We start from the raw sequence: 23,797 nt of genomic DNA, 5'->3' as shown, positions 1-23,797 counted from the left end.
GATAGATAGATAGATAGATAGATAGATAGATAGATAGATAGATAGATTAGATAGATGATAGATAGATAGATGGATATATATATATGAAGAGTGATATGAAGACTTTTTAATTCTGTCCATCTCACCTAGGGATGTGCCAAGTAAAGGCTCTTTTTGTACTCTTGACAATAATCCATAACTTACCCTTACAAACCATTGCTATATGAACTTATCTTTCCTACCAGGTGACTGGCAATGATGAGGACAGGTAGAGCCATAACTGGGGTGGAACAATGAGAGCTTTGCCCAAGGGAACCCAGATTCAGAGGGTATTGACAATACTTATACTCTAGAAGTATAACAACGGAGCTTAGCACATAGTAAGAAGAATTAGCAAGTTAACAGATGGCATGCTTCCCACGACCACACCCCAGCTCACCAAACAATTATACTTTAGGTAAGTTCTTCAACTTTGTTCCACCCAGTTCCCTCCTCTCTCCAGTGGCCTTTCTAGCAGCAAAATTGAGGTGGATGAAGGTCTCTTTCTTCCTCCTCCTCACATCTCATGAGGCTTTGGGTCCTAAAGTCTTTCTTCTCCCCTCTTTTTCCTTCCCCACAATTTGAATGGTTTTTAAGAGTTTTTCTAAGGGTATATGTTGTGGATCTTGTGCCAGGTGCCAAAGGATCAGTGTGTATTAATGATGCCAGTGATTTGTGTTTTGGGGTTTTTTTATGCTTCTCTTCCATGTTTCATAGAAGCACTAATAGGAACTTCATGGCTAATGTCTTGACTCCATTCTCCCCATACAATTACTGTATTTACTCTAAAGATGATTACTTATATGTATTGTGGCTACAATTGGGAAAAAAAGTAAATCCTACTATTCTAGGAATAAAACTTCGATCTTGTCTTCCCATCACTTTTCCTACTGACTTCTCCTCACCTTCTCTGACTGACACTTTCTGAAATATTCCCTGCAAAGAGTAGATATACCTTCTACTTTAGGACTAAAATGACATAAAAATACAGCTGTCATGTTATGTCATAAATTATGATAGTCAGCTCTATGTCCTCAGATACATTTCCTGCTATGCTACATGATGAGGTAGCAGGAGTGGGACCTGGCCCTGCATCCCAGAAGATTCATGTCAAAGGTACTTAGCAGGATAAGGAAGATCTGCCCTACTATTAAGAGTTCATTAATAAAAATTTTAAAAGAACCCTATCATGGACTTTTCCTTCCAATATCAACTCAAAGGACATGGTGCTCTTTCAGCTGGCTAAATTTGAAGAAGTGATGATATCCAATGACTATTAAAATTCTGAAATATGTTATGATTATACATGTAACCTGAAAGTTATTCTTTGTATGAAGATATTAGCATCTCATTTAGGAAGTTTAGAAGAAGAAATACGAGTAACAGTAAAATTCAAGTCAGTCTCAAGTGATTGCTTGTGAAAAGCACTAACTGGCCATCATAGAACATATATAGAATCTGGATGCTCTTAAGGGCTTGTGGCAATAGCTTTGATTTCTTAACAAATAGACTGGCGTCAGATGCAAGGAATTCCCATGGCTGTTCCCATTGGACCATTGGTATGTTCCCACTGGTCCATTGGCCCATTGGGATGTTCCCAAATCCCATTGGCCCAAAAGACATAGGTTCATAAGTTTTAGAGCTGGAAAAAGCCCTGGAGATCATCTAGTCTTGGGGTTCATAACCCAGGGTTTGTGAACTTGTTTTTTAGAAAAAACATTTTTACAACCTTATTTTAATACAATTGATTATCTTTGTAATCTGATGTATTTTATTTTATTCATTTAAAAATAATATTATAAGAAGAGGTTCATGGGTTTCAGTAGACTGAAAAAGGGATCCATAATATTCAAAAGGTTTAGGCCCTCTGATTTGTTCAAATTCCTCATTTTACAGATGAGGAAGTCAGAGCTCAGAGAGGCTAAGAGATACTCATGATCACACAGCAACCAAATAACATTGTTAGAATTTGAACCCAGGTTGTTTGCCTGTAGATGCAGAGAGCTCTTTCCCCACCAACCTCTCACTTGTTTACAGGATCTTCCTTGGTTGAAATTCATTTGTTTTCTGGGGAAATCATTCTTCCCAGTAATTCATAGGACCATACATTTAGATCGAAAAGGGATTTGTAAGCTTCTTGAAGGCTAGGGATTTTGATTATATATGATATAGCCATAAATTTGGAGGTAATTTTACATTCCCCATTTTCCAGACGAGGAAACTGAGGTCACTTGCCCAAGGTCATACAGGTTGTAAGGGGGCAAAACTGAATCTGGAACCCAGATCCTCTCACTGCAAAGCCAGCAAGGCACCAGGCTGGGAGAGGTGACTTTTAATGCTCCAAGTTCCATCAGTACCTAATGAAGTAGTTTCCCACAATAAGACAAAAAGTCTGTCACACACATTGCTATTTCCCAGTCAGAAACAATATGGGAGATGCTTTGTTGTTGTTTGTCAGTCAGGTCAGGTAGCATGTGGGTGGTAGTTAGTTAAGTATAAACTCAGAGTGATCACTATCAAACCACGGGCATATCACTCAATAGTTTGCAGGTTTATGCAGTATAGTGACTAGCATGGCCCCTCTTAGGAGCCAAGATGGTTTCCCCAAGGAGATCGAATGATGCAGAGATGACAGCAATACTTCAGTAATCTTTTTTTCAGCACACTTTCTAATAGCAAACATAAGCCCCTTCATGAGATTTCCATGAGATGACATGTGCATTGTTCCATGAACGAATGAATGAATGATGGATGAATGAATAAATGAATGAATGAATGAAAAAGCATTTTAAGTCCTTACTGTCTGCCAGGTACATCATTAAAACTGATGATTTGTATTTTGTGCAAATTCAAAAACAGGTGAGAGTCCCTGTCCTACATCCTCATAGGAAAAACAACATATATAGGGGAGTGGTTGTCAGGGAAGGGAGTTTTGGACCCACAAATCAAAGGAATTGTGAATGGAGCCTGAACTATAAGCTTTGTCAATTAGATAGGGTCATGAGCAAGGGAAGGTGTTTGGATCTGGTGGCACCGGGGGAACAGAAAGTGGACAAATCCAGAGAAACATTCCATAAGATTCCATCCTGCCTACCCTTAATAGCAGCAAGTATCCTTTCCTATGTCGTGGGATATAAGTTTTGGGGTGGTTTGTGTTTGGGGGGGTTGTTTATTTTGTTTGTTTTTGAAAGAAACATTTTGTAGCCAAGGGAAATGAAGGAATGCAACTGTAACTCCAAGTCAATGTGGTTAGGCACCCCAGGCATGTAGACAAGTGGGTGTTTACAGAGCTATGTTCAAGCCATCCCTGGAATGAGATGATAAATGAAAATCCCTTTGAGCCTACCTCCAAGTTGGCTGTGTAAGTGACATTGGATCTCAGGCCCTACTGTGCTTTTAAAAAACAGTAAAGGATCATGAAGACACATTGACCAGAAGTAAACCCTGACATCTTTCACTGTGTATTAGGGTTTGTGATATACACCTAGGCTGCAGATTTGGGCCCGTCCTCCACCCCAAAGCCCCCTACTCTGTGCTCATAAACTTTAAAAAACCTTCAAAGTGTGGAAAGAGCAAACAGTTTGCACATGATTTTCAGTGGAAAATATTCCCAGGTTCAGATAGGATCTTGGCAGATGAAATCCTTTTCTATATCTCCCCACCTGTGAAAGTATGTTTTCCCTTGACATCTGAGCTCCTTTTCCCAGTCTCTCCCTCTCTAATGTTTCCTTCGATGTGCTTTCTGCGACTTCAGTGAAGCAAAAAGAACAGGGCCTTGGCTAATTAGTCTCCGATCAAATAATGCCGGTTATTGTAATTGGTCATTGTCCGAAGACGCCGAGTTCTTCTCCAGCCTCTAGGTTGCCTGGCACAGCTTAGTTAGCTAACTATTCTGGGAATGTCCCTATTATCTGTTTTTCTTTGCAAAAGAAACTGGGGTTTGTTGAAAGCTGGTAATAAAAGTCTGCTCTGGTCTGAGCTGAGACTGCGCAGAAAGGGCCTGGGAAAGCATGACCTCCATGAATCAAATGCCCCCCACCCCAAATAGCCACTCAATGATGTTTAGTTTCTATGTGTATGAGAATAATAAACCCACAAGGTTTTCCTGCTAGCTAACACTCCCTCCTCTAAGGATCTAGTGCTCTACTGAGGGGGCACAAAACAAATTTAATGACCGAAAGCATTGAGGGTAAAATGGTTATACAGAAAAACTAACAGACTCACAGACAGCTTCCTAGCAATCGCCTTCTGTCGAAAGATTCAGGTGCTCAGGGATACTACTGAATGCTAGGTCTACTTCTCTCTTTGATCTCTACTTAGAGAAAGGATGCTGTAGGACTAAGTAGTTTACCTGTTCCAGACGACCTGAAGACTCTCGGGCTTACTCAGCAGGAACCACTCTGGAAAAGGAATTCCACAGAATGATTAAAAATGAAATGGAAGGGAGAAAACACCCTCCCTCACCTAAAAACCATCTAATCCTATGCCAATAGCATTCTTTAAGGCATTGCCAACTATTTTATGAACATTCTAAAGGCTTTGGAGAAAGAATCACTAAATACTGAGTTAGCTAACAAGAAATCCTCAAATACTAACTATGTGCAGAAGGCTGTCCTGAATGCTGTATGGAGTACAAAAGAAGTCAGGCAAAGAAGCATTTATTTATGTCTACTATGTGTGCCAGGCTGAGTTCAAGGTACTAGAAATACCAAGGGGAAAAAAATGAGACAGTCTCCTCTCTCAAGGATCTTACATTCTACTGAGGGAAGGGAAGGAGAGCCAAAATGTACATGTATAAGTATATACCAAATATATATATATATACATACATACACACACATATACACGTAACAAGGCAATTTGGTGGGAGAAACTAGTAGCCAAGATCATTAACCTAGGAAGTCTTCCAATTATGTTCCCAGAACAAAACATACACATATGAAAAGACATGAGCTCTATTGCTGGGCAAAATAGCAATAATTCCAATGATAAATGAAGTAAGACTATAAGGGAAGGAGGAAGAGAAAGGAACAAGCATTTATATAGTACTTACTATGCACCAGGCACTATGCTAGGTGCTTTTTACAAGTATTATCTCATTCGATCCTCACAATAACCCTACAAGGTAGGTGCTATTATTATCTCTGTTTTACAGTGGGGGAAACTGAGGCAACAGAGGTTAAGTGACTTGCCCAGGGTCACCCCGCTAGTGTCTGAGGCTAGACTGGAATTCAGGTCTTCCTGACTCTAGGCCCTGCACTCTATTCACTAGCTCCCTCTAGGCTTCATCTTCACCCTCCCACTTCACCTTATGGTAACAGTCCATACAATCAATTCAATGACCTGCACCAATGGAAAGGTGTTCTGGTAGGAATAATCCAAAATAGATAGTCAGAAAATAATTTTTATTTGCCTCTGGAGAATGTTTGGCATTTCCATTTCCATATGGATGAGCATTGCTATTTATTTAGTGCTTTAAAAGTTTTCAAAGCATTTTCCATATGCCTATCTCCTCTGAGCTTCACAACAAACCTAAAGTAGGTCCTACTTGTGTAGTGTCATTATCACCCCCATTTTACAGATGAGGAAACTGAGGCTTGGAGGGAAAGTGACTTCTCCATAGTCACACAGCTCATCAATATGAGAACCAGGATTTGAACCCATGTGTTCCAGATTTCAGGTCCAACACCATGCTGATGTGAAAAGGAGGAACAGAGGGGTTATGACAACCTGTGCTGATAGAGGGAAATGGCCATATCAAGAAATCTGTAGACCTGCTACAGAAGTATTATAGAATGGATTTTGCCAATGTTTGTGGAATTTGTAAACTGGAAAAAAAAAACCACTATTCTGCAATGATAAATTTTCAACGTTCTTGCTCAGGTTTTCCCTCATTTTTTCCACTACGGGTTAAATAAGGTATTTTCATGCTGTATATTTACAAATTTTCTCTAACAACACCATTGCCCCCACCCCAGTTCCACAAACACTCACTCACATCCCAGTGCCACATAACCACAGTAACTTAAATTCCCATTCCTTCCTTTTTCTTTTCTCCAGTTCTTCTTCCCTCAAAGCCTTATAAGCTGAATCCCTAACCTTTCACAGTCTGGTACTATTCATGTTGTTATATGTCCATACATACAATTATGCCTTACATCATCCTTGAGATCTCTGAGGCTTTTCCCTTCCCTTACCCCCGATACTTTTCTTGATTTCTAGCTGGTCTTCTGGTGCTTTTTTTTTTAATGCTCATCCCTCCCCTGCATTTCTACATCTTTCATTCACAATTAGATCTTCTTTCCTTCTCCTCCTTTTCCTTTTTTCCCTTTCCATCCTTTCATTCTTCCAGATGTTCTCTGTCTTCCTTCTCATCATTGTATCTTCAGATCGGGCATTTACTCCCAAAGCAACTACACTGGCTCTTCTTTTCCTTCTTTTGTGGTGCATCTTTTGTTCCTCTCTAGCAACTGTCTCAGATTTCAAGTGACAGAAGGTGAGTGGGGGAGGTAAAGAAAAAACAATCTTTATTCTCCCCCATCTCTTCTGGAAACCCCCTTACACCATCCTTTAGAGGCAGTAGTAGAGAGATACTTTATTAGACCCATTTCACAGTTGGAGAAATGGATCAAATTAAACTCTGCAAAACAAATGAAGACCATGTATAAGTATCAGAACTAAAGCCTAAGTTCCAAATTAACTTTTTTCTCTTTCCACTATCATGGGCCCAGTACAGTTGTTGTTCAGTCATTTCAATCGCGTCCGAGTCTTTGTGACCCCTTTTGGGGTTTTCTTGGCAAAGGTACTGGAGTGGTTTGCCATTTCCTTCTCCAGCTCATTTTACAGATAAGGAAACTGAGGCAAAGAGGGTAAGCTAGGAGGTATCTGAGGTCTTCCTGACTCCAAGCCTGCCACTCTATCTCTCTACTTAGCTGCCCTAGGACAGAGTAGGCAGTTAATAAATGCCTATTGGTTGTCTGAGTCCATTACTAAGAGTACATGCCATTTGATTTCTCATCTATAAAAGACAGAGTTGAAGTAGGTGTGGAAACTTCGCCTTCTGTCATAAAGATCATTAGAGTTGTTTAAAAATTGAGATTTGTAAGTAGATCAAACTGGGCTGGGTAATTGTTTCAAAGTTCATACTTATAGAATTCCCTTCCAGGGGTGGGAAACCTGTGGCCTCCAGGCCACATGTGACACTTTGACTGCAAGGACCACACTTGAGGACCTAGAGGGCTACCTGTGGTCTCAAGGCTACAGGTTCCCCACCCCTGCACCTTGGCCAATTGATGATGCAGTGACAGTGCTTATAAAAACGCTATTCTCCAAATTTCCTGGCATGAATTCAATATTTCCAAAGAGGACAATCAGGGTATGCAAGTTATTGAGAGAGAAAAAGGCAGGCCCTCAACCTGTCTTTCAAGTTTAGGGCTCCAAGCTTAATGACTCACCACATTTCCACCAGTCAGCCTTTCCCCTACTTACTAGTATTGTGAAAATGCTCTATTTTCTGAATGTGAGCAGTTTTTTTTAAAAAATTAATTAAATACGAGTGGGCTGGAGCAATGTTCTTTTAAGTTTAATTTTGTATCATATCTAATAAAGAACTACATTCTTGGCTGGTACTCCCAAGGAGAGTACCATAGTAAAAAGAACACTGGACTTGAAGTCACATACTTAGAACTGGAAGGGTCTGTTGAGGCTATATAAATTCATAGATTCAGAGTTGGAAGGGACCTCAGAGGCCAATTCCCCCCATTTTATAGATTAGCAAACTGAACCTGCAGGTTATGTGACTTATCCAGGGTCACACAAATATCGCAGTTATTGACACACTAAGATTCAAAGGCAATATTTGAATAGAGGTCCCTTGATTCCACAACCAAAGCTCTTCCCGTTACATGATGGGATAGGCCTTATCTGTACAATTTGAACCTAAATAGGATGCCCTTCTATAATATCTCTGACATGTGGCTGCCCAGCCTCCTTTTAAAGATCTCCAGGGATAGGTAACTTGCTATCCCTCAAACCACTATGTTCCACTTTTAGGCAGCCCTGATTGTTAGAGAGATCTCCTTATATTGCCTGTGTGCTAGAACCAACTCATACCAGCACATAAAAGCAAATTGTTAAATTTTCAGTGAGAACATTTGCACATATGGGAATAGGCAAATGCTTCCTATCAGGATTTAATTTGTTTTGTCTCTAAACTTAATAAAGTGGTAGAAAAATGTTAATAATGCAGAGTGAACTTAAACGTATGTTATATATTCAAATTTTTTTTTTGGAGAGCCCATTGTTAAACATTCACTAGCACATCCCTGAATATATCACAATTCCACTCTGCTTGGCAGAATACATGACTATGGAAAGGATCATTGTTGGGGTTCAATCATGGTCATGTGACCACATTCATTCTCCATAATAATTAAGCACAAAATGAGCTATTTAAAAAAAAAATCAAGTATATAGGGCAGCTAGGTGGCGCAGTGAGTAAAGCGCCGGCCCCGGAGTCAGGAGGACCCGAGTTCAGTTCCAGCTTCAGACACTTAACACCCACACAAAAAAACTAGCTGTGTAACCTTGGGCAAGTTACTTAACCCCAATTGCTCTCCAAAAAAAAAAAAAAAGTATTTCATTTGGTGTGGCCAGGTGGTGTAGTAAGAGTGCTGGCCCCAGCGTCAGGAGACCTGGGATAGGTTCCAGCCTCAGATACTTGGCACCCACACAAAAATAACTGGCCATGTAACCTTGAGCAAGTTACTTAACCCCAATTGCTTTAAAAAAAATCAAGTATATAGATTTTAACTTGTGACTTATGAAATGGAAGCATGATATCAAAGGTAGAACCCAATTCTCATAAATTCTAGCAGCAAAAGGAAGATTTTATATTTCCTGATAATGATTAAATGCTTCCTGAAATTACATTTTTGGACCTCAAATCACAGTCTTGCACATAGCGAAGGCTGAATAAATATTTCTCAGTTGCCTGATTAACTATGAAAAATTTTCTTCCTAGGTCTGTCTCATACCTGGATAAACTGAGGCACAGAGAAATTGATCTGTCCAGCATCTGAGAAGCACAATCAACTCTTTTAAATCCCAAGACTTTTGTCTTACACTAGCCCACCCCCCCCACTCCCATGCAGATAACCCAATGCAGTGACCTTGCATCTCTCATATTGATTTTTCCTATAGTTAAACAGCTCTAATCGATGAGAGAATGCTCCCTAAACAGATGAGTGTTTTACCCAGCGCCATTCCAGGAGGAATTGATTCTTCTGTTTTCAACATCTTCTAAAAATAACAGGTCTACATGTGGCTTCCTCTTCTCTACTATCACAACTATTTTGTAATAAATCATTGGTACAAGACTTTGCCCCCTTTCCTCTACCTTCCAAATATTTTTAGAAGCATTCCTGTTGAGTACAATGGAAATTCTGAGGAGAGACACCAGAAACTTGCAAAGGAGAACCAGAAGCCTTGTTTAGAGCACTAACATTAAAACAAGGGCAGAATGGTTGCTACCCTAACAAAAGGCTGTATTTTACATAAATGTTTAATGAAGTCAAATTGATAGAAACACGGTTACTGCTTAGTCAACAAACACTTGCTGATTACTGGCTAATGTTACCAGAGCATCACCATTTGGACTCTGCTCACAACATTTTCCAGTTACTATGGTTTTGGCACAATAGCATGAGGGTTATCTTGCTGAATGATGTCTCCCAGGATTTCTCAAATACAAGACATTTCTTGCGATACCATTTATTTGAGCAGTTGATAATGTTCCTGCTCTTTCTCAGCTATCTTAAATAGTAACTTGAAAAAAACCCCAACTCTTTAAGCCACTGTAAAGTGCACATATGTACACACATCAGAATTTTTTGTTAAAGCTAAGATAGCTCTATGAAAATATGTGGCCCATTTGTGTCTGCCATAGCAGCTGCTATCTTTCTTAGAGGATGGGATTGTTTGGCTTCTCCAAGGCTTCTAGTCTCTTCTTGAATAGTCAGGCTGACAAAGTATTCCCAGGTCATATTTAGGAAGGTGTCCTTTGGAATGGGGATTGGGCATTCATGTTTACATTTTTTTCCAAAGATGTAAAATCAGCTTTCTTGGGCCATCAGAAAGAGGGAAACTCATGGTATATAACTAAGGAATTGAAAGCTGCTTCTAAGGAACTGTAGTCCTCATACAGTATAGTAAAAAGTATACTGGATTCAGAGTCAGAGGATGTGGGTGTGAATCCTGGCTCTCCTACTTACTGAATGACCATGGCCTCTTTGGGTCTCATTTTCATCATCTGTAAAATGAAGGAATTGGACCAGATTAACGGTAAGATCTTTCCTAGCTTGTGACCCTACCTGTTCAAGGGATAGAGAGATGAGGAGGAATTCTAGGTAGAGTACCCAGGCATCCCTGATGCCTTCCAAAGGGAATCCTGCCTTTTAACATAGGGACACTCTCAGGAAACAGACTAACTCTTGGACACATCACAACAGCTAAAAGTCTGTTTGCTCCACATTTTTTTTTTAAATCAAAAGTTGAAAAATTGCAAATTTTGATGGTCAAATGAAAACTTCTTGAGGACAGGGGACATTCTCCTTTTGACTTTGTAGCCTCATGGCCTAGAATAGTGATTTATGGATGACAAGATCACACATTTAGAAATGAAAGGGAATCAGAAATCACCAAGTCCAGCATCTCCATTTTACAGATGATGAAGTGATGAGGCCTTTCTTGATATGACCTGAGAATATTTGGCATCCCAATCATACAAGATGAGACTATAAGCCTTAGTAATGCTAAACAATCCCAGTGCATAATATTATTGTCACTTTTATCCAAAGGGCAAGAAAGCTCATCTACTGAAGAAAGATAGCAGCTGCTATGGTAGACACAAATGGGCCACGTATTTTCACAGCACTATCTCAGCTTTAAGAAACCATTCTGACTTGCCTGTGGTCACATATGTAAGTACTTAAACATATTTGTTGGGTAGAATTTATTTGATGGGAGTAATGAAGAGATATTTATCAAAACACTATTAAAATGCCTTTAATATAACACTGAAGGGTCCATTTGAAGATATTTCTTGATTTTAGAGTTTAATTGAACATCGATGTTGTCTTGGAAATTGAACCAACACCATAGTTTAGGCCCAAAGCACCTCCCTGGGCAAGGAAAGAACTTGACTGTTTTCTCCATAAAATCATTTTACCTGCTTTTGATTTGCTACCATTTTTTCCCAATCTAAGATCATGTATTCCTACTCAATATATACTAATAATTGCCACCAAATAAATTAAAGATGAGAAAACTAAAAATAAATGTAGGGACTAGAAGAAACTATTAATGAAGATCAAAGTGGAATGTGTATCTAAATTAATTTCAGTGACTGATTTGGGGAATGGGTTAATAAAGATGTTAATAGTAACTCCCCAGGAGCTTTTTTGCTAAGCTCTAGGACTGAAATAGTAATGAGCCCAATCATGGTTCATAGCATCTCAAATGCTGGGACCTTCATTAGCATCTGGGAGGGAAGGCTGCTGGAATTCTAAGGCAAGTACAGAAAACTATGATTCTACTGATAGGGTATTTTAGAAACCTGTTACCAAAATGTCTTAATCACTTTAGGACAGAGATTCCAAAAGCAAAGTATGGGCTAAAGGGCACAAGGCACAAAGTGGGTTTTTCTGATCCTAAGTTTTAGGCCTATCTTGTCTTAAATGACTAAAAAAAATTTTTTTATAGATGCTCTTTTTAAGAGCACTTAATATAGTGAGGACTCAACAAATGTTTTAGATGATGATAATAATACCTGTGATTTTAGAATATTCACCAGTTACTTCCCTAATGCTTAGAAAAATGTAGAAAAAAGATAATAAAGAGAGAGAGAAGGGGGAGAGAGAGAGAGAGAGAGAGAGAGAGAGAGAGAGAGAGAGAGAGAGGTGGAGTTTACTCATTGTGAGCAGCCTAGGAAAGTCATAATGTCTAGTAAGATTAGAGCTCCTTCCAAAGGAACCCAAGCTAGGACAATATCTTCATTTGCCATGATCTTCACAAAACTTGGATCAGGGTAACAGGAGGGAGGTCAATAAATTAGCTGCATGGGATCATCAAAAGAGGGTAGAAGTAAAATTACCAGCTACTCAAACTGATTTGGTGTTGGGATTTGAAGCCAATGTAAGCCTGGGATATCAGACTGGCTTCAAAAATTCAGTCAAGGTTTAGTAGTGGTTGTTAACCCAAGGACCATTAATTCTTTTTTTAAAGATGTCTTCACAATTGTTATTTAAATATAATTGGTGTCCTTTGTTTTCCTATGTATTTTATTTTATGTATTTAAAAATATTATTCTGAGGGGCGGCTAGGTGGCGCAGTGAATAGAGCACCAGCCCTGGAGTCAGGAGGACCTGAATTCAAATCTGGCCTCAGACACTTGACACAAAAACTAGCCATGTGACTTTGGGCAAATCACTTAACCCCAATTGCCCTCCAAAAAGATATATACATATATATATGTATATGTATATATTTATAAAAAAAACTATTATTCTGAGAAGTGGTTCCTAGGCTTCACTAGGCTGACAAAGGGGTGCAGGTCACAAAAAAGGTTAAGAACCCCTATTTTAGAACAAGGCAAGAACTGACAAAAATATTGTCAACAGTCCAGAAGCAGAAGAGTTGACATCCAGTGAGTGGCAAGGCACTAACTTGGAAGGTAGGAACTAAGGGGAGTGAAATAAGAGATAGAAGTATTTGGAGACATCAGATCTCAAGCAAGCCACCCAAAATACTAAATTTCCGCACCAGGCTAGAAGATTGGATTTCCCAGTAGCATTATATGACTTAGGAATCACAGAATTTAAGAATTGGAAGGGTTCTTAGTGGCCATCTAATTTAACTCATATATGAAAAGAATCCTCACTGTAACATATCTTACCAATAGTCATCCAGCCTATGCTTAAAGACCTCTAAGGAGGAGGAGCTCTCTCTCCAGGAAGGTCCTTCCACTGTTGGACAACTCTAATCATTAGGAATTTCTTTTTCTGACATCAAACTTAAGTTTGCTTCTCTAACTCCTACCCATTGTTCCTGGTTCTACTCTCTGGGGACAAATAGAACTAATCTAAACCTTCTTCCACAAAACAGCCCTTCAAATACTTTCCTCTACTACTACCACTATGACCCCGGGTTTCTCTTCTCCAGGCTATACATCCCCATTTCCTTCAATTGATCCTTATATATCACAGACTCAAGGCCTTTTATCATCCTAGTTGCCTTCTTCTGGACACCCTTTGGTTTATCAATGCCCTTCTTAAGCCATGATGCTCAAAACTGAACATCAACCTCAAATGACATCGGACTATAGTGAAACTCCTACCTCCCTATGTAGCCTTAAATCACATTAAGTTTTTTGACTACCACATCACACTGTGGCCTCATAATAAGCTTGTAGTCCACTAAGGCCCTACTAAAATCTCTAGATCTTCTTCAGAATAATTACTGTCTATGCTTCCCTCTCCATCTTTTACTTGTGAAATTGATTTTTTTTTTTAACTCAAGTACAAGTCTTCACATTTATCCCTGCTGAATTTCATTTTATTATGGAATATTATATTATAATGCTCTAGCTTGTTAAAATCCTTTTGTTAATCAATAAACACTTATTAGGAGTCTACTGTGTCAGTCTAGGAACTGTGCTAAGTGCTGAGGAAACACAGAAAGGTAAAAGAGAGTCTCTATTCTCAAAGGGCTCACAGATTAATGGTGGAAGCAGTATAAAAGCAATTAAAGGAACTAACTATAAATTTGAAATAGTCAGTAGAGGGAAGGCACTAGAATTAATGAGAATCCGGAAGGCTTCCTGAAGGAAGTGGGACTTTAGTTGGGACTTGAAGGAAGCCAGGAAGCAGAGGTGAGGAAGAAGAGTATTTCAGGTAGGGGGACAACCAGTGAAAATACCCAGATTCAGGAGATGGAGTCTCTTTTTTGAGAAATGGCAAGGAGGCCAGTGTCCCTGGATTGCAGAATACATGAGAGTTGGGGGGCAGGGCAGTAAGGTGTAAGAAGACTGGAAAGGTGAGGGGTGTTAGATTATAAAGGGCTTTGAGTGCCAAGGAGGATTTGATGGTTGATCCTGGAGTCATTGTGGTTTATTGAGGGGGGAGTGTTTGTGACGTGGTGAGATTTTCAGTTTAGGAAGATCATTTTGAAAGTTGAGAGGAGGAGAGATTAGAGTGGGGAGAGAGTCATGATGGACAATCAACCAACAAACAGGCTATTGCTATGGTTCAGGTGTGAGAAGATGAGAACCAGCACCATGGTGGCGGCAGTGCCTGAGGAAAGAAGGGTATGTACGTGAGAAATATTACAAAGGTAAAATCAAAAGGCATTGGTAACTGATGGATATGGGAGGTGAGAGATAGTGGGGAGTTGAGGAGGACACCCAGGTTTTGAGCCTTGGTGCTTGGTTGCACTGTCAGATGTGATAGGGAAACAAGGAAGAAGAGGGGGCTTGGGAGAAAAGATAATAAGTTCAGTCTTAGACATGTTGAATGTAAGATGTCTACTAGAGATCTGGTTCCACATGTGTAATTGGCATTCATTGATGCAAGTCTGGAGGTCATCAGAGGGGTCAGAGAAGGAGAAGTAGATTGGAGAGTCTTTTGGATCCTGAATTGTCATTCACTCTGATAACTTCTTGTTATTAATTAATGCCCATAGTTGAAATAACACAGTTCTGGTGTCCATGAATACCACTGTACCAACAGACCACCCCAGACAGCTATTAGGCACTTGGGAGCTACAGGTCTGATTGCATTCACATGTATTCTCCACGCGGAGATGGTCCAAACCCTTCGGAGTCAGACTATTATAGCTTCTTGTAATCACAATAGGGACTTTAATCTTTATCTGTCCTATGGAGAGTGAAGCATCCATATTGGAATTCAGATAAAAACTGAACCTTCTGAGAATGGAGGCTTTCACTTTGACAAGCCTGATACCATTTGGAAGTTGCTGGCTATTTCTTGCTTCCATCTTGTGGTGGAAAGCTGAAAACACAAGAAAGGAATTTGGGAGCCTGCTGTAGGAAGGATTCCCTTTGACTCCCTCTAATAATTTGATTCTCAGTCCCTACAGAGCCTTTTGGAAAAAACTATTTCCAGGTCTTCCAATTTCCACCAAATTCTTCCCATTTGAAAACTTCCAGAGTGAAGGTTTCCTTCCTCTAATAAGAGAATGAGCACCAACCAGGATAATCCCGGATGCCCCCCTGTTGCTGAACTCATGCCTCCAATCAGTCATGACTCCAGCAGCAGATACTCCTTTAAAAGTTCCAAGGACTCTCTGGACTATACTCCCTTCCCTATGGGAACAAGCATCAAAGAGACAGGAATAAAATGCTTTGCACACATCAGGAACTAATTGCCAATTTGGCAAATGCATTGACTAATGTCATTCACTGTTATTTCTAAATCCTCTCCTGTCCTTGACCCCCACTATCTAGATGTAAACTTGGAACCATTAGTGGAGAAGGATAAAGTCTTCTGGTACCACGAATGGAATTGAGAGGGATTTAAATTCCGTGCTTTTGAGTGTGGTGAAATGAACACAGCAGTACATTAATGCTAGGATTTGAGCTCACACAGCATGAGAGCTTTCAAAAACCATGTTTAAGGAAGCAAACAGAGCCACTACCAACCCTTTCAGAGGAAGCAAAAGAAGTCGGACAAAACAAGGGAGTACAAATAAAAACTGCAACTGTGCTGGAATTAGGTAGGAAGAAAAAAGGACTTTCTTTACCAAAGAAGATTCACATATGGGATAGAGACAGCACACCCCGCAAAAGCTTGGTAAGCTTTGGTTGGTTAGCTGCTGTTAGAGACTTGGAAGCATCTTCAAACTGCCCCCACATTTGGCTGGCAAAACTGGGTCAATTGTCAGGGTGGAATCTGGACTAAAACACCATAGGAAAGGAAATTGGGAAAAACGAGAGCAGGGAACCAGCACCACTGAAGTATAAATAATAATAACAACAACAAAACCATACGTCCTTGTTTTCTCTCAAAGCTGACTGTTTTTCATGTTACCAAGAAAGGCAAGTTGCTTAGTTTAGGATCAGCTCCCTTTACTTTAGACTTTCTCTTTATTAGTTCTAACTGGTTCTTCCAGTCTCTGCGTGAGCCATGATCAGATCAATAATATTCTTTAAATGTATAATGTACTGAGAGCCATATTTCCTATTCGAATGAACCCTCTTGATCCCTAAAGGGGAGGTGATCCCAAAGTACAAATATTCCTTCAGCAAAAGGGTAGGGCATACTTTCTAAAACAAAAGGGGGGAGGGGGCTTAGAAGTCCCAAAGTTAAATTAATACTGCAAAATTCTGTATTAGCAAATTTTACTGAGGAAAAAGTTTCAGCTTGCTCTGAACACCTGGATTTCTTTCTCCATGCCATAAGCAGTCAGCCTCCCAGCACCCACCTCTATCCCCTGTTCCTCCTGGAATTATTCAGATTTTTAACATCTTCAAACTTTAAGATGATTGATTCTCATTCCTACTCCATGCCATCCTTGTTTATTTCCTGCCAACTCCTAATATTCTTAATTAAAGAAAATCCAAATTCTTCTCCAGTCCTATTCCCCTCCCCCCACCACAGACTGGTTAGTTCTGGAGACGACACATTCCCAGTTCTCCCCGCCAGTTTGATTAATGTGTCTTGGCTAATTGTGTGAAAGATGGCAGTCCTTTAGCAAGTGTGACCAGTTTATTGTTCAGCCAATCACGGGAGCCTCAGTTAGCATGTGAAAGGGGTGGGGGGAGGGGGGAAGGGTGAGTGTTCTATCGGCTGAGTCAAAGGAGGAGCATTTTGGGGGGTCACAGGGCAACACCCACTTCTTTGAGGGGATGTTACTATGCTCTACTAAACCTGTAAACCTCTTACTCAAAGCACTTTTTTCTCCTCCCTTCTTTTTCAAGTAGATCTTTTTTTCCCATGGTACAAGCAAGCAAGACACCGGCTAGTCTGCAGACAGATTTCACGTTCCAGGGTTTTTAATATTTCACTTTTATATTTCGGTTAGAGAATGATCCTGCTGAGAGGCTGGGAATCCGTGCTCATCAGATCCCCTCGCTGACACTTGGATATATTGCTCTGAAAGCTATCCCAGGAGAAAACATTAAACAAAAAAAAAAAGCCTACTTTTCAAAGCCTACTTCTCAATCTGCCCACATCAAAATAAGACAACTGGCCCTTTGAAGTTGAGGACACAGACTTCTCAGCCAGCTTCCAAAAAAAAAGAAAAGAAAGAAAGAAAAAGGGAAGGAAAAAGAAAAGGAAAAGGAAAAAGAGAGAGAAAAAAAAATGAGAAAGAAATGTCTTTTAAATAGTATACCCTTCTCACCTTGCCCACATCAAAATCAGGGACAGTAGCCCTTTAAATCATGGCCAGAAAACCTTGCAACTTAATTCTATTAATAAAGGTCATCATGAGAGTAGGGAAAAGGTGATTTACCACCCTGTGCTGCCCTGCTAGCCAGTACAAAATGTCCATTCCTAAGCCTCTGTCCTGTGCTGACTATCAGTACTGAAGACTGGTTTTCTGATTACAAATCAATATCAAAATGGAAGGAGCTGAGTTCCTGGTAGAATAGAAGGCACATTGTACCTTTCAGTGATTCCTTCAGGTTTTCACACAACTCCCTTCTCATTTTCAATGGAGAGGAGAAAATAGAGCCTGGGGAAGTGGAGTCAAAAATACAAGACCTGGAACAGGTGGTTCTTGGGGATACTTCTAGACTGACACAAAATATTAAACTTCTATCATATATTGTTGCCATCTTAAATTACTACCTGTTGTGAATGTAGTTTGCATTATTGATGTCATTGGTCCTGTGTCCAAGATATGACGTATTCTTCAGCTGTCAATATACAAGGTATCTTAAAAGTCTTAATGCTGTTCTAAGTTTAAATAGCCATAAAAGCTTAAAATGGCACTAAGACCTTTGGGACACCCTGAATGTATCCAGAACAGCTTACTAATAACTTGAGGGAGGGGAAAAGACAGAGGGGCTTGAATGAGTCAGTCTGAACAATTGTTTTTAGCTTGTTGCCATAGTCCTAAGCAGAAAAAGAATTCTTACCATTGTGCACCTTGGTCAAAAAAAAGATTTGATAAGAGACTGGATGAGTTACTGCAAATCCACCATCACTATTTGAACAAAATGTCTAAGAGATGCAGAGCCCTTTGTAAAACTGAAATCATGACATAAATGTTAGCTATTATAAATACAATGATATTATTGTTAGTTGTACTCATCAGCATAATTGATTAATGAAGGGAATCTGGTGGCAGTGACCTTTTCAGTGGTTAGACTTAATGTTTGTTATGTCTTCCATAAAATAGCCATGCCCCTAAATTTCTTCTAAGTAAAAAGCTGTGGAATCTTAAAGGGACCATCTTTCTGGCCCTCCCAGTGTAAGATAGGAAGCATGAAGGGAAGAAGAAAATGAGGAGCCGATTTCCCTCATTCTGATAGTTGGAGAAGGGCACTGTTGTCATCAGGGCCTTGGTTTCTGTGAGGAGCCTGTTAGCTATCTTTCTTCATCAAGCCCTAGGGGCAGGCAGTGGGATTGGGGAAATGGCCCTATTCCAAACCCAAGTACTTGCTGGGGTGGAGATTGATTTTTGTTAAAATTTCCAAACTACAGCTCAACTGCTAAGCAGTTGTAAGTTAGCATATTATCATTTAGTTTGGATGTCATAACTCTCAAAGCAACCAAATATGTTTTACAGTTATTCCGTCTCCTTCAAAGCCAAGGAAACCCTATATGAGACTACAGAATATCTGTGTAAACCTTGTTGATTAAACCAAGATGTCTGCTGGTCGATGTGCAGCTGGTTGAGCTAGGACTGTAGAAAAGCAAAATACTCAGCCTTCTATCTCTCTCATTCTCCTCCTCGCTTCCAATTTGCCTACCCCTTTTCTCCCCTACCCCACTCACTATTTCCTGCTTTCTAAGGGCCTCTCTCCAGGGTAAAAGCAGACCAAAGGTGGCAAAAACAACATTACTGAACTGTCAGACAGAAACAAAATGAAAGAAATCCAAGTGATCTGTCGGTCTAAGTAGACCTGCTCTGCTTCTCTTCTCCATGAAATCCTGGATCTTTGAAGTATTAGGATGAAGTAATTGGTGAATGTATTCCATCCACCAACAATGATCACAACCCTTCTACAACTAGGGGATGTCTCTCCAAGCTTAGGCTGATTCTCTGATGACAGACATACACTCTATGACCAGGTCCACAATGGAAGTCTGCCTAACTTGATAGAATTTACAAGAACTTAGATTTACACTGGCAAAGCTTCTGAGAACCCACAGTCCCCTCCACACCATGATGAGGAAGAGACCTGTAACCTATTTCAGGACATTTGTGGAAGTCTTTCCCTTTAGTTTTCTTCCTATACTTTATATTATGTATACTATAAAGCCAAAGGAAAATTTAGTGACCTGAATGAGTTTCCCTTAGCTAGATATCTTTGGTGACCCTTATTAATAGAATTAAGTTGCAAGGTTTTTGAGTCATGATTTAAGGGGCTGCTGTCACTGTTTTTGATGTAGGCAAAGTGAAAAGTATATAAATAAAAAAGATGATTCCCTTCTTTCTTTTTGAGGGAAATGCCATATCCTACCCTCTTCAATAAAGCTGAATGGATAAGGAAACGGAGATGCAATTAACCAGTATGTTGGCTTCAAATATTGTTCAGTTCCTATTTTTACTTGCTAGGTTAAGAGAAGTCAGTTAATTTCACCTTTTGCCATAGAGTATTCTCTTAGAAAAAACCTAATAAAGGCAGCTCAGTCAAATATTCAGGGAATAAAAGACCTTGAGTAGCCCAAACTTCATTGGACAGCTGACAGGAGAAGACTCAAATCTGGTTCTTAATGGTCAATGTTGTACTTACATGGTTCCTCCTAAGAGCATTCTGAAGCACTGTCAGTATTACCTGGATTGTAGTTAGGGAGCTTGGAAACTCCAGGCCAAGTATCCTCAGTAGGGACCCCCAATACCTATGAAGCCAAAGGCAGAGAAGTGGGTTGAGTAGGGCAAATCAAAAGGGAGATGGTCCAAAAGTGGTAGGATGATGGAAGAAGTTGCTATAAGTTATATACTCACAAAAAATTTTGTATTTGTCATGATTTAGGAAAGTTTCTTGGGAAATACTTATGGTCTAAGTCTACAAGCCAATATCAATGGATGTAAGCACAAATTACATACATTACCACTAATTTGTTGGTTAATCTTGATTGGTTGAGATCATAGAGCCTATAAGGCTTTATCTTAAGGTATTCCTCTTCATGCATTCTATCACTCCAGATAAAATGACCTTCTAGATGTTCCCCAAATTCAACATTCCAATTTCTTCTTCCATGTATTTGCAGAGGCTGTCCTCCATGCCTGAAATGCATTTACTCCTTCTCTCTCTCTGTCTCTGTCTCTCTCTCTGTGTCTCTCTGTCTCTCTGTCTGTCTCTATCTCTCTGTCTGTCTCTGTCTCTTTCTGTCTCTGTCTCTCTCTGTCTCTGTCTGTCTGTCTCTCTGTCTCTCTCTCTCAGAATACTTGGCTTCCTTCAAGGCTCAGTTCAGGTGCTACCACCAATGGAAGCCTTTCCTAATCCCCAAATGTTAGCACTTGAATTATCTATTTTCCTATACGTGTTTTATCTTCACAGTAAATGTAATAATCATTAGTGCATATGTATATACACATATATAGAAAAAGAGAGCATTTTAAGATTTGTAAAGTATTTCACATGTGTTAGCTCATTTGATCTTTTCAACAGCTATTACTATCCCCATTTTACAGATGAGGAAGCCCAGGCTGACGTTAAGAGACTCACCAAGGATCACACAGCTAGTAAATACCTGAGGCAGGATTCAAACTCAGGTCTTACTGATTCCAAGTTCAATAGCAGTCCATCTACTCCACCACATAGAAGTCTTATTTCAAGAATGAAAGCTTCTTGAAAGCAGAAGCTGTTTCATTTTTGTCTCTATATCCTGCAAACCTGGCCTAGTAGGTGCTTAACATATGTTTGTTGAACTGAATTGAATATACAACATCCTACTCAAATTTAATACCTGCTCATAAATATAGAAATTACTTTAATTTTCCGGTCTCGTCATTCCAGCCCAACAATGAGCCATACCCAACGACTAATACCCATCCATACCCATTCCTGGGAACCACAGCAGCATTACAAAATTTGTTCATTTGTAACAGTTTACAGCTATATTATTGACATGTAGAGACCTCTCAGAAGCACTGAATATAAGTAGGAGGTATTTAAGTAGTTTTTACCTATTTAAACATGAATGCAGTCTGAACTTCTGTAGTGGAATTGCCTAGCTAGAGAAGGATATAATAAATAAGTTCAGATCTCAATGTTTCTTTGGCTTGGGAGTCCAAGACTCTAGCTGAGAAACATATTTCAGGCCTCACAAGGTACTGAAGTGCTCTTTTTTTCCTCATTAAAATCAAATGCATAGAAGATAGCATGGGGCAGGAGAAAGAACGCTTGGTCTGGGAGGAAGAATATGTGGACTCAAGTCCCAGTTCCATTATTTATTAGCTGTGTGACTCTGGGCATATGACTTTTCCTTTCTGAACTCTAATTTCTTCACCTTAAAAAAAAGGTGGGGGTGGAAATAGATGATTTTAAAGGCCCATACAATTCTGACATTCTCAGCCCTCTACGATGCCCTTCTTCTACTCCCTTCTCTAAATGGATGAAAAAAAACACCTGGAATGCCTATAGATTTTTCCAGTCTCCTCTAGGCTAAGGGTAGCACAGAGAATGTTGGAATCCATTCTGAAAGAAAAAAAATTGGGCCAATTAAAAAGGAAAAACACAAAAACAACTACCACGCACTGATTAATCTCTCAACTCCCTTCCAGCTCTAAAGTTCTAAGCTCTGTGTGTGTGTAAACAAGTGGGTGTGGCTCACTTGTGCCCACAAGTTCTCCCTTGGCTCAGACTTTGGGATGTGCCTACCAGCTGGCTGATCAGAATGAAAAGAAAACAAGTCAACTTCGTGACAATGACAGGACAGTACCGATGGCGAATTCAAACTCCTAACGACAAAAACAAACCAACCAACCCCATTTCCTTATTTGTTGTATCTGTCAGAATATCAGAATTGTTATGACATTCTTTGGTTTAAAGTGGGAGTTACATATTTATTTTCAACTATTGAGTTATGGTTCATTGGTTCCAACCTTTTTAAGTATGAAGGCCTCATTGTGACATCAACAATTTTATTGAGCCTGCGTGTGATAGTATTTGTACTATTTTTATCCACTGTTTGAGAAAATAACATAATGACAAAGATATAACAAATTCAGTAACACTTTAAAGTGAATCTCTATGTTATTAATCATAACAGCATCTACCTATATTTGAAGAACAGTCATGCATATCTATATATATGCAAGGTACATTATTTATTCAGTCTATGGAAGGTATGTTTGCTTATTTATGGATATGAATAACTTCTTAACTCCCACCCCTTCCCCCAAGGGTCTGTACCCTGTAGGTTGAAAAATATGCTTTTGGTTTTTAACATGATATCTTAAAGTTCCAACAAGATTTTAGCAAATTTTAAATCTCTGATAACTTCTTGACTCTTAGCTTTCTCTGAGGATGATGGGGAGAATTTTCCTAAAGTAAATTAGCAAGAGAAAATCTTTAGTATAGTTTACAAGTAAAATTAAAGATCACTGATTAAAACTAAGAGTCAATGAGTAGGGTTTTTTTTTGTCTTTTTGTATTTGCTTCTTTTAGGTTGAACCCATTATGGGCTGGTATAGCTAACAATTTTATTTACCTTTTAAAAAATGGGAATTAAGATTAAATGGGAATTTCCATTGACATATGGGAAGACAGTATAATTCATCTTTTTTTTTTTTTGCCTTTTGGAGGGCAGTTGGGGTTAAGTAACTTGCTCAAGGTTACAGACTAGTTTGTGTGTGTGTGTGTGTGTGTGTGTGTGTGTGTGTGTGTGTGTTAAGTGTCTGAGGCCGGAACCGAACCCAGGTCCTCCTGATTCTGGGGCCAGCAGCGCTTTACTCATTGCACCACCTAGCCGCCCCCAGTATAATTCATCCTATTCTTACTTCAACAAGGACTGGATCTCTTTTGCTGCAATGTCTATAGCTTGCAAAACAGATACAAATTTGATCAGAAAGACAATAGTGCTGGGAATTATGGAACAAAAGAAAATTCATGGGAATGGCATTTTAGGAAGCTGGGTGACTATAGATACACGTTTCCTCTTTATGTGTGTGCCTCTGAGACTGGACATCTTTACACTTACAAAATAAACTAAAAAGGGAAACAGTGGTTAGAGATCGAGAAATTTGGACCCAAATTAGAAAAATTTTGCTGATTTAAGAAAAAAAAATTGTTACATCAAATACAGTTATTATTTTTTTGTCTATACTTGTGATTTCATTGGTACTGGGAATGATCTGCAACTTCTGGTCTTAGAGAGTTGCTGGGACAACAAAAGGTTAAATGATTTGCCCTTGGTCACATAGCTAATATATATCAAAGGAAGGATTTGAATGCAGGTCTTTTTGACTTCTAAGCTGGTACTCTATCCACTCTACCATATTGCCTTTCAAATATATATCTATATCTATATCTATATCTATATCTATCTATCTATCTATCTATCTATCTATCTATCTATCTATCTAT

At 39.4% G+C, this 23,797-nt stretch overlaps 1 protein-coding gene across 1 annotated transcript in view; it reads right to left on the bottom strand.

Moving 5' to 3' along the window:
* Positions 1–23,797, bottom strand: part of CDK15 (cyclin dependent kinase 15) — a 94,964-nt gene that overhangs the window by 25,110 nt on the left and 46,057 nt on the right. Inside the window, exons 10-11 of the mRNA XM_069068838.1 lie at positions 20,042–20,105; positions 4,370–4,418 (exon numbers count right to left, since the gene is read on the bottom strand). Of these exons, the coding sequence (XP_068924939.1) occupies positions 4,370–4,418; positions 20,042–20,105 (113 nt within the window). The remainder of the gene's footprint in view (positions 1–4,369; positions 4,419–20,041; positions 20,106–23,797) is intronic.

The sequence above is a fragment of the Petaurus breviceps genome, unplaced genomic scaffold, assembly GCF_028583685.1.
Source record: "Petaurus breviceps papuanus isolate PSGF00001 unplaced genomic scaffold, PetGlider_PUasm1.0 90769, whole genome shotgun sequence".
NCBI classification, from domain to species: Eukaryota; Metazoa; Chordata; class Mammalia; order Diprotodontia; family Petauridae; genus Petaurus; species Petaurus breviceps.
This window is presented reverse-complemented; position numbering and strand designations above follow the sequence as displayed.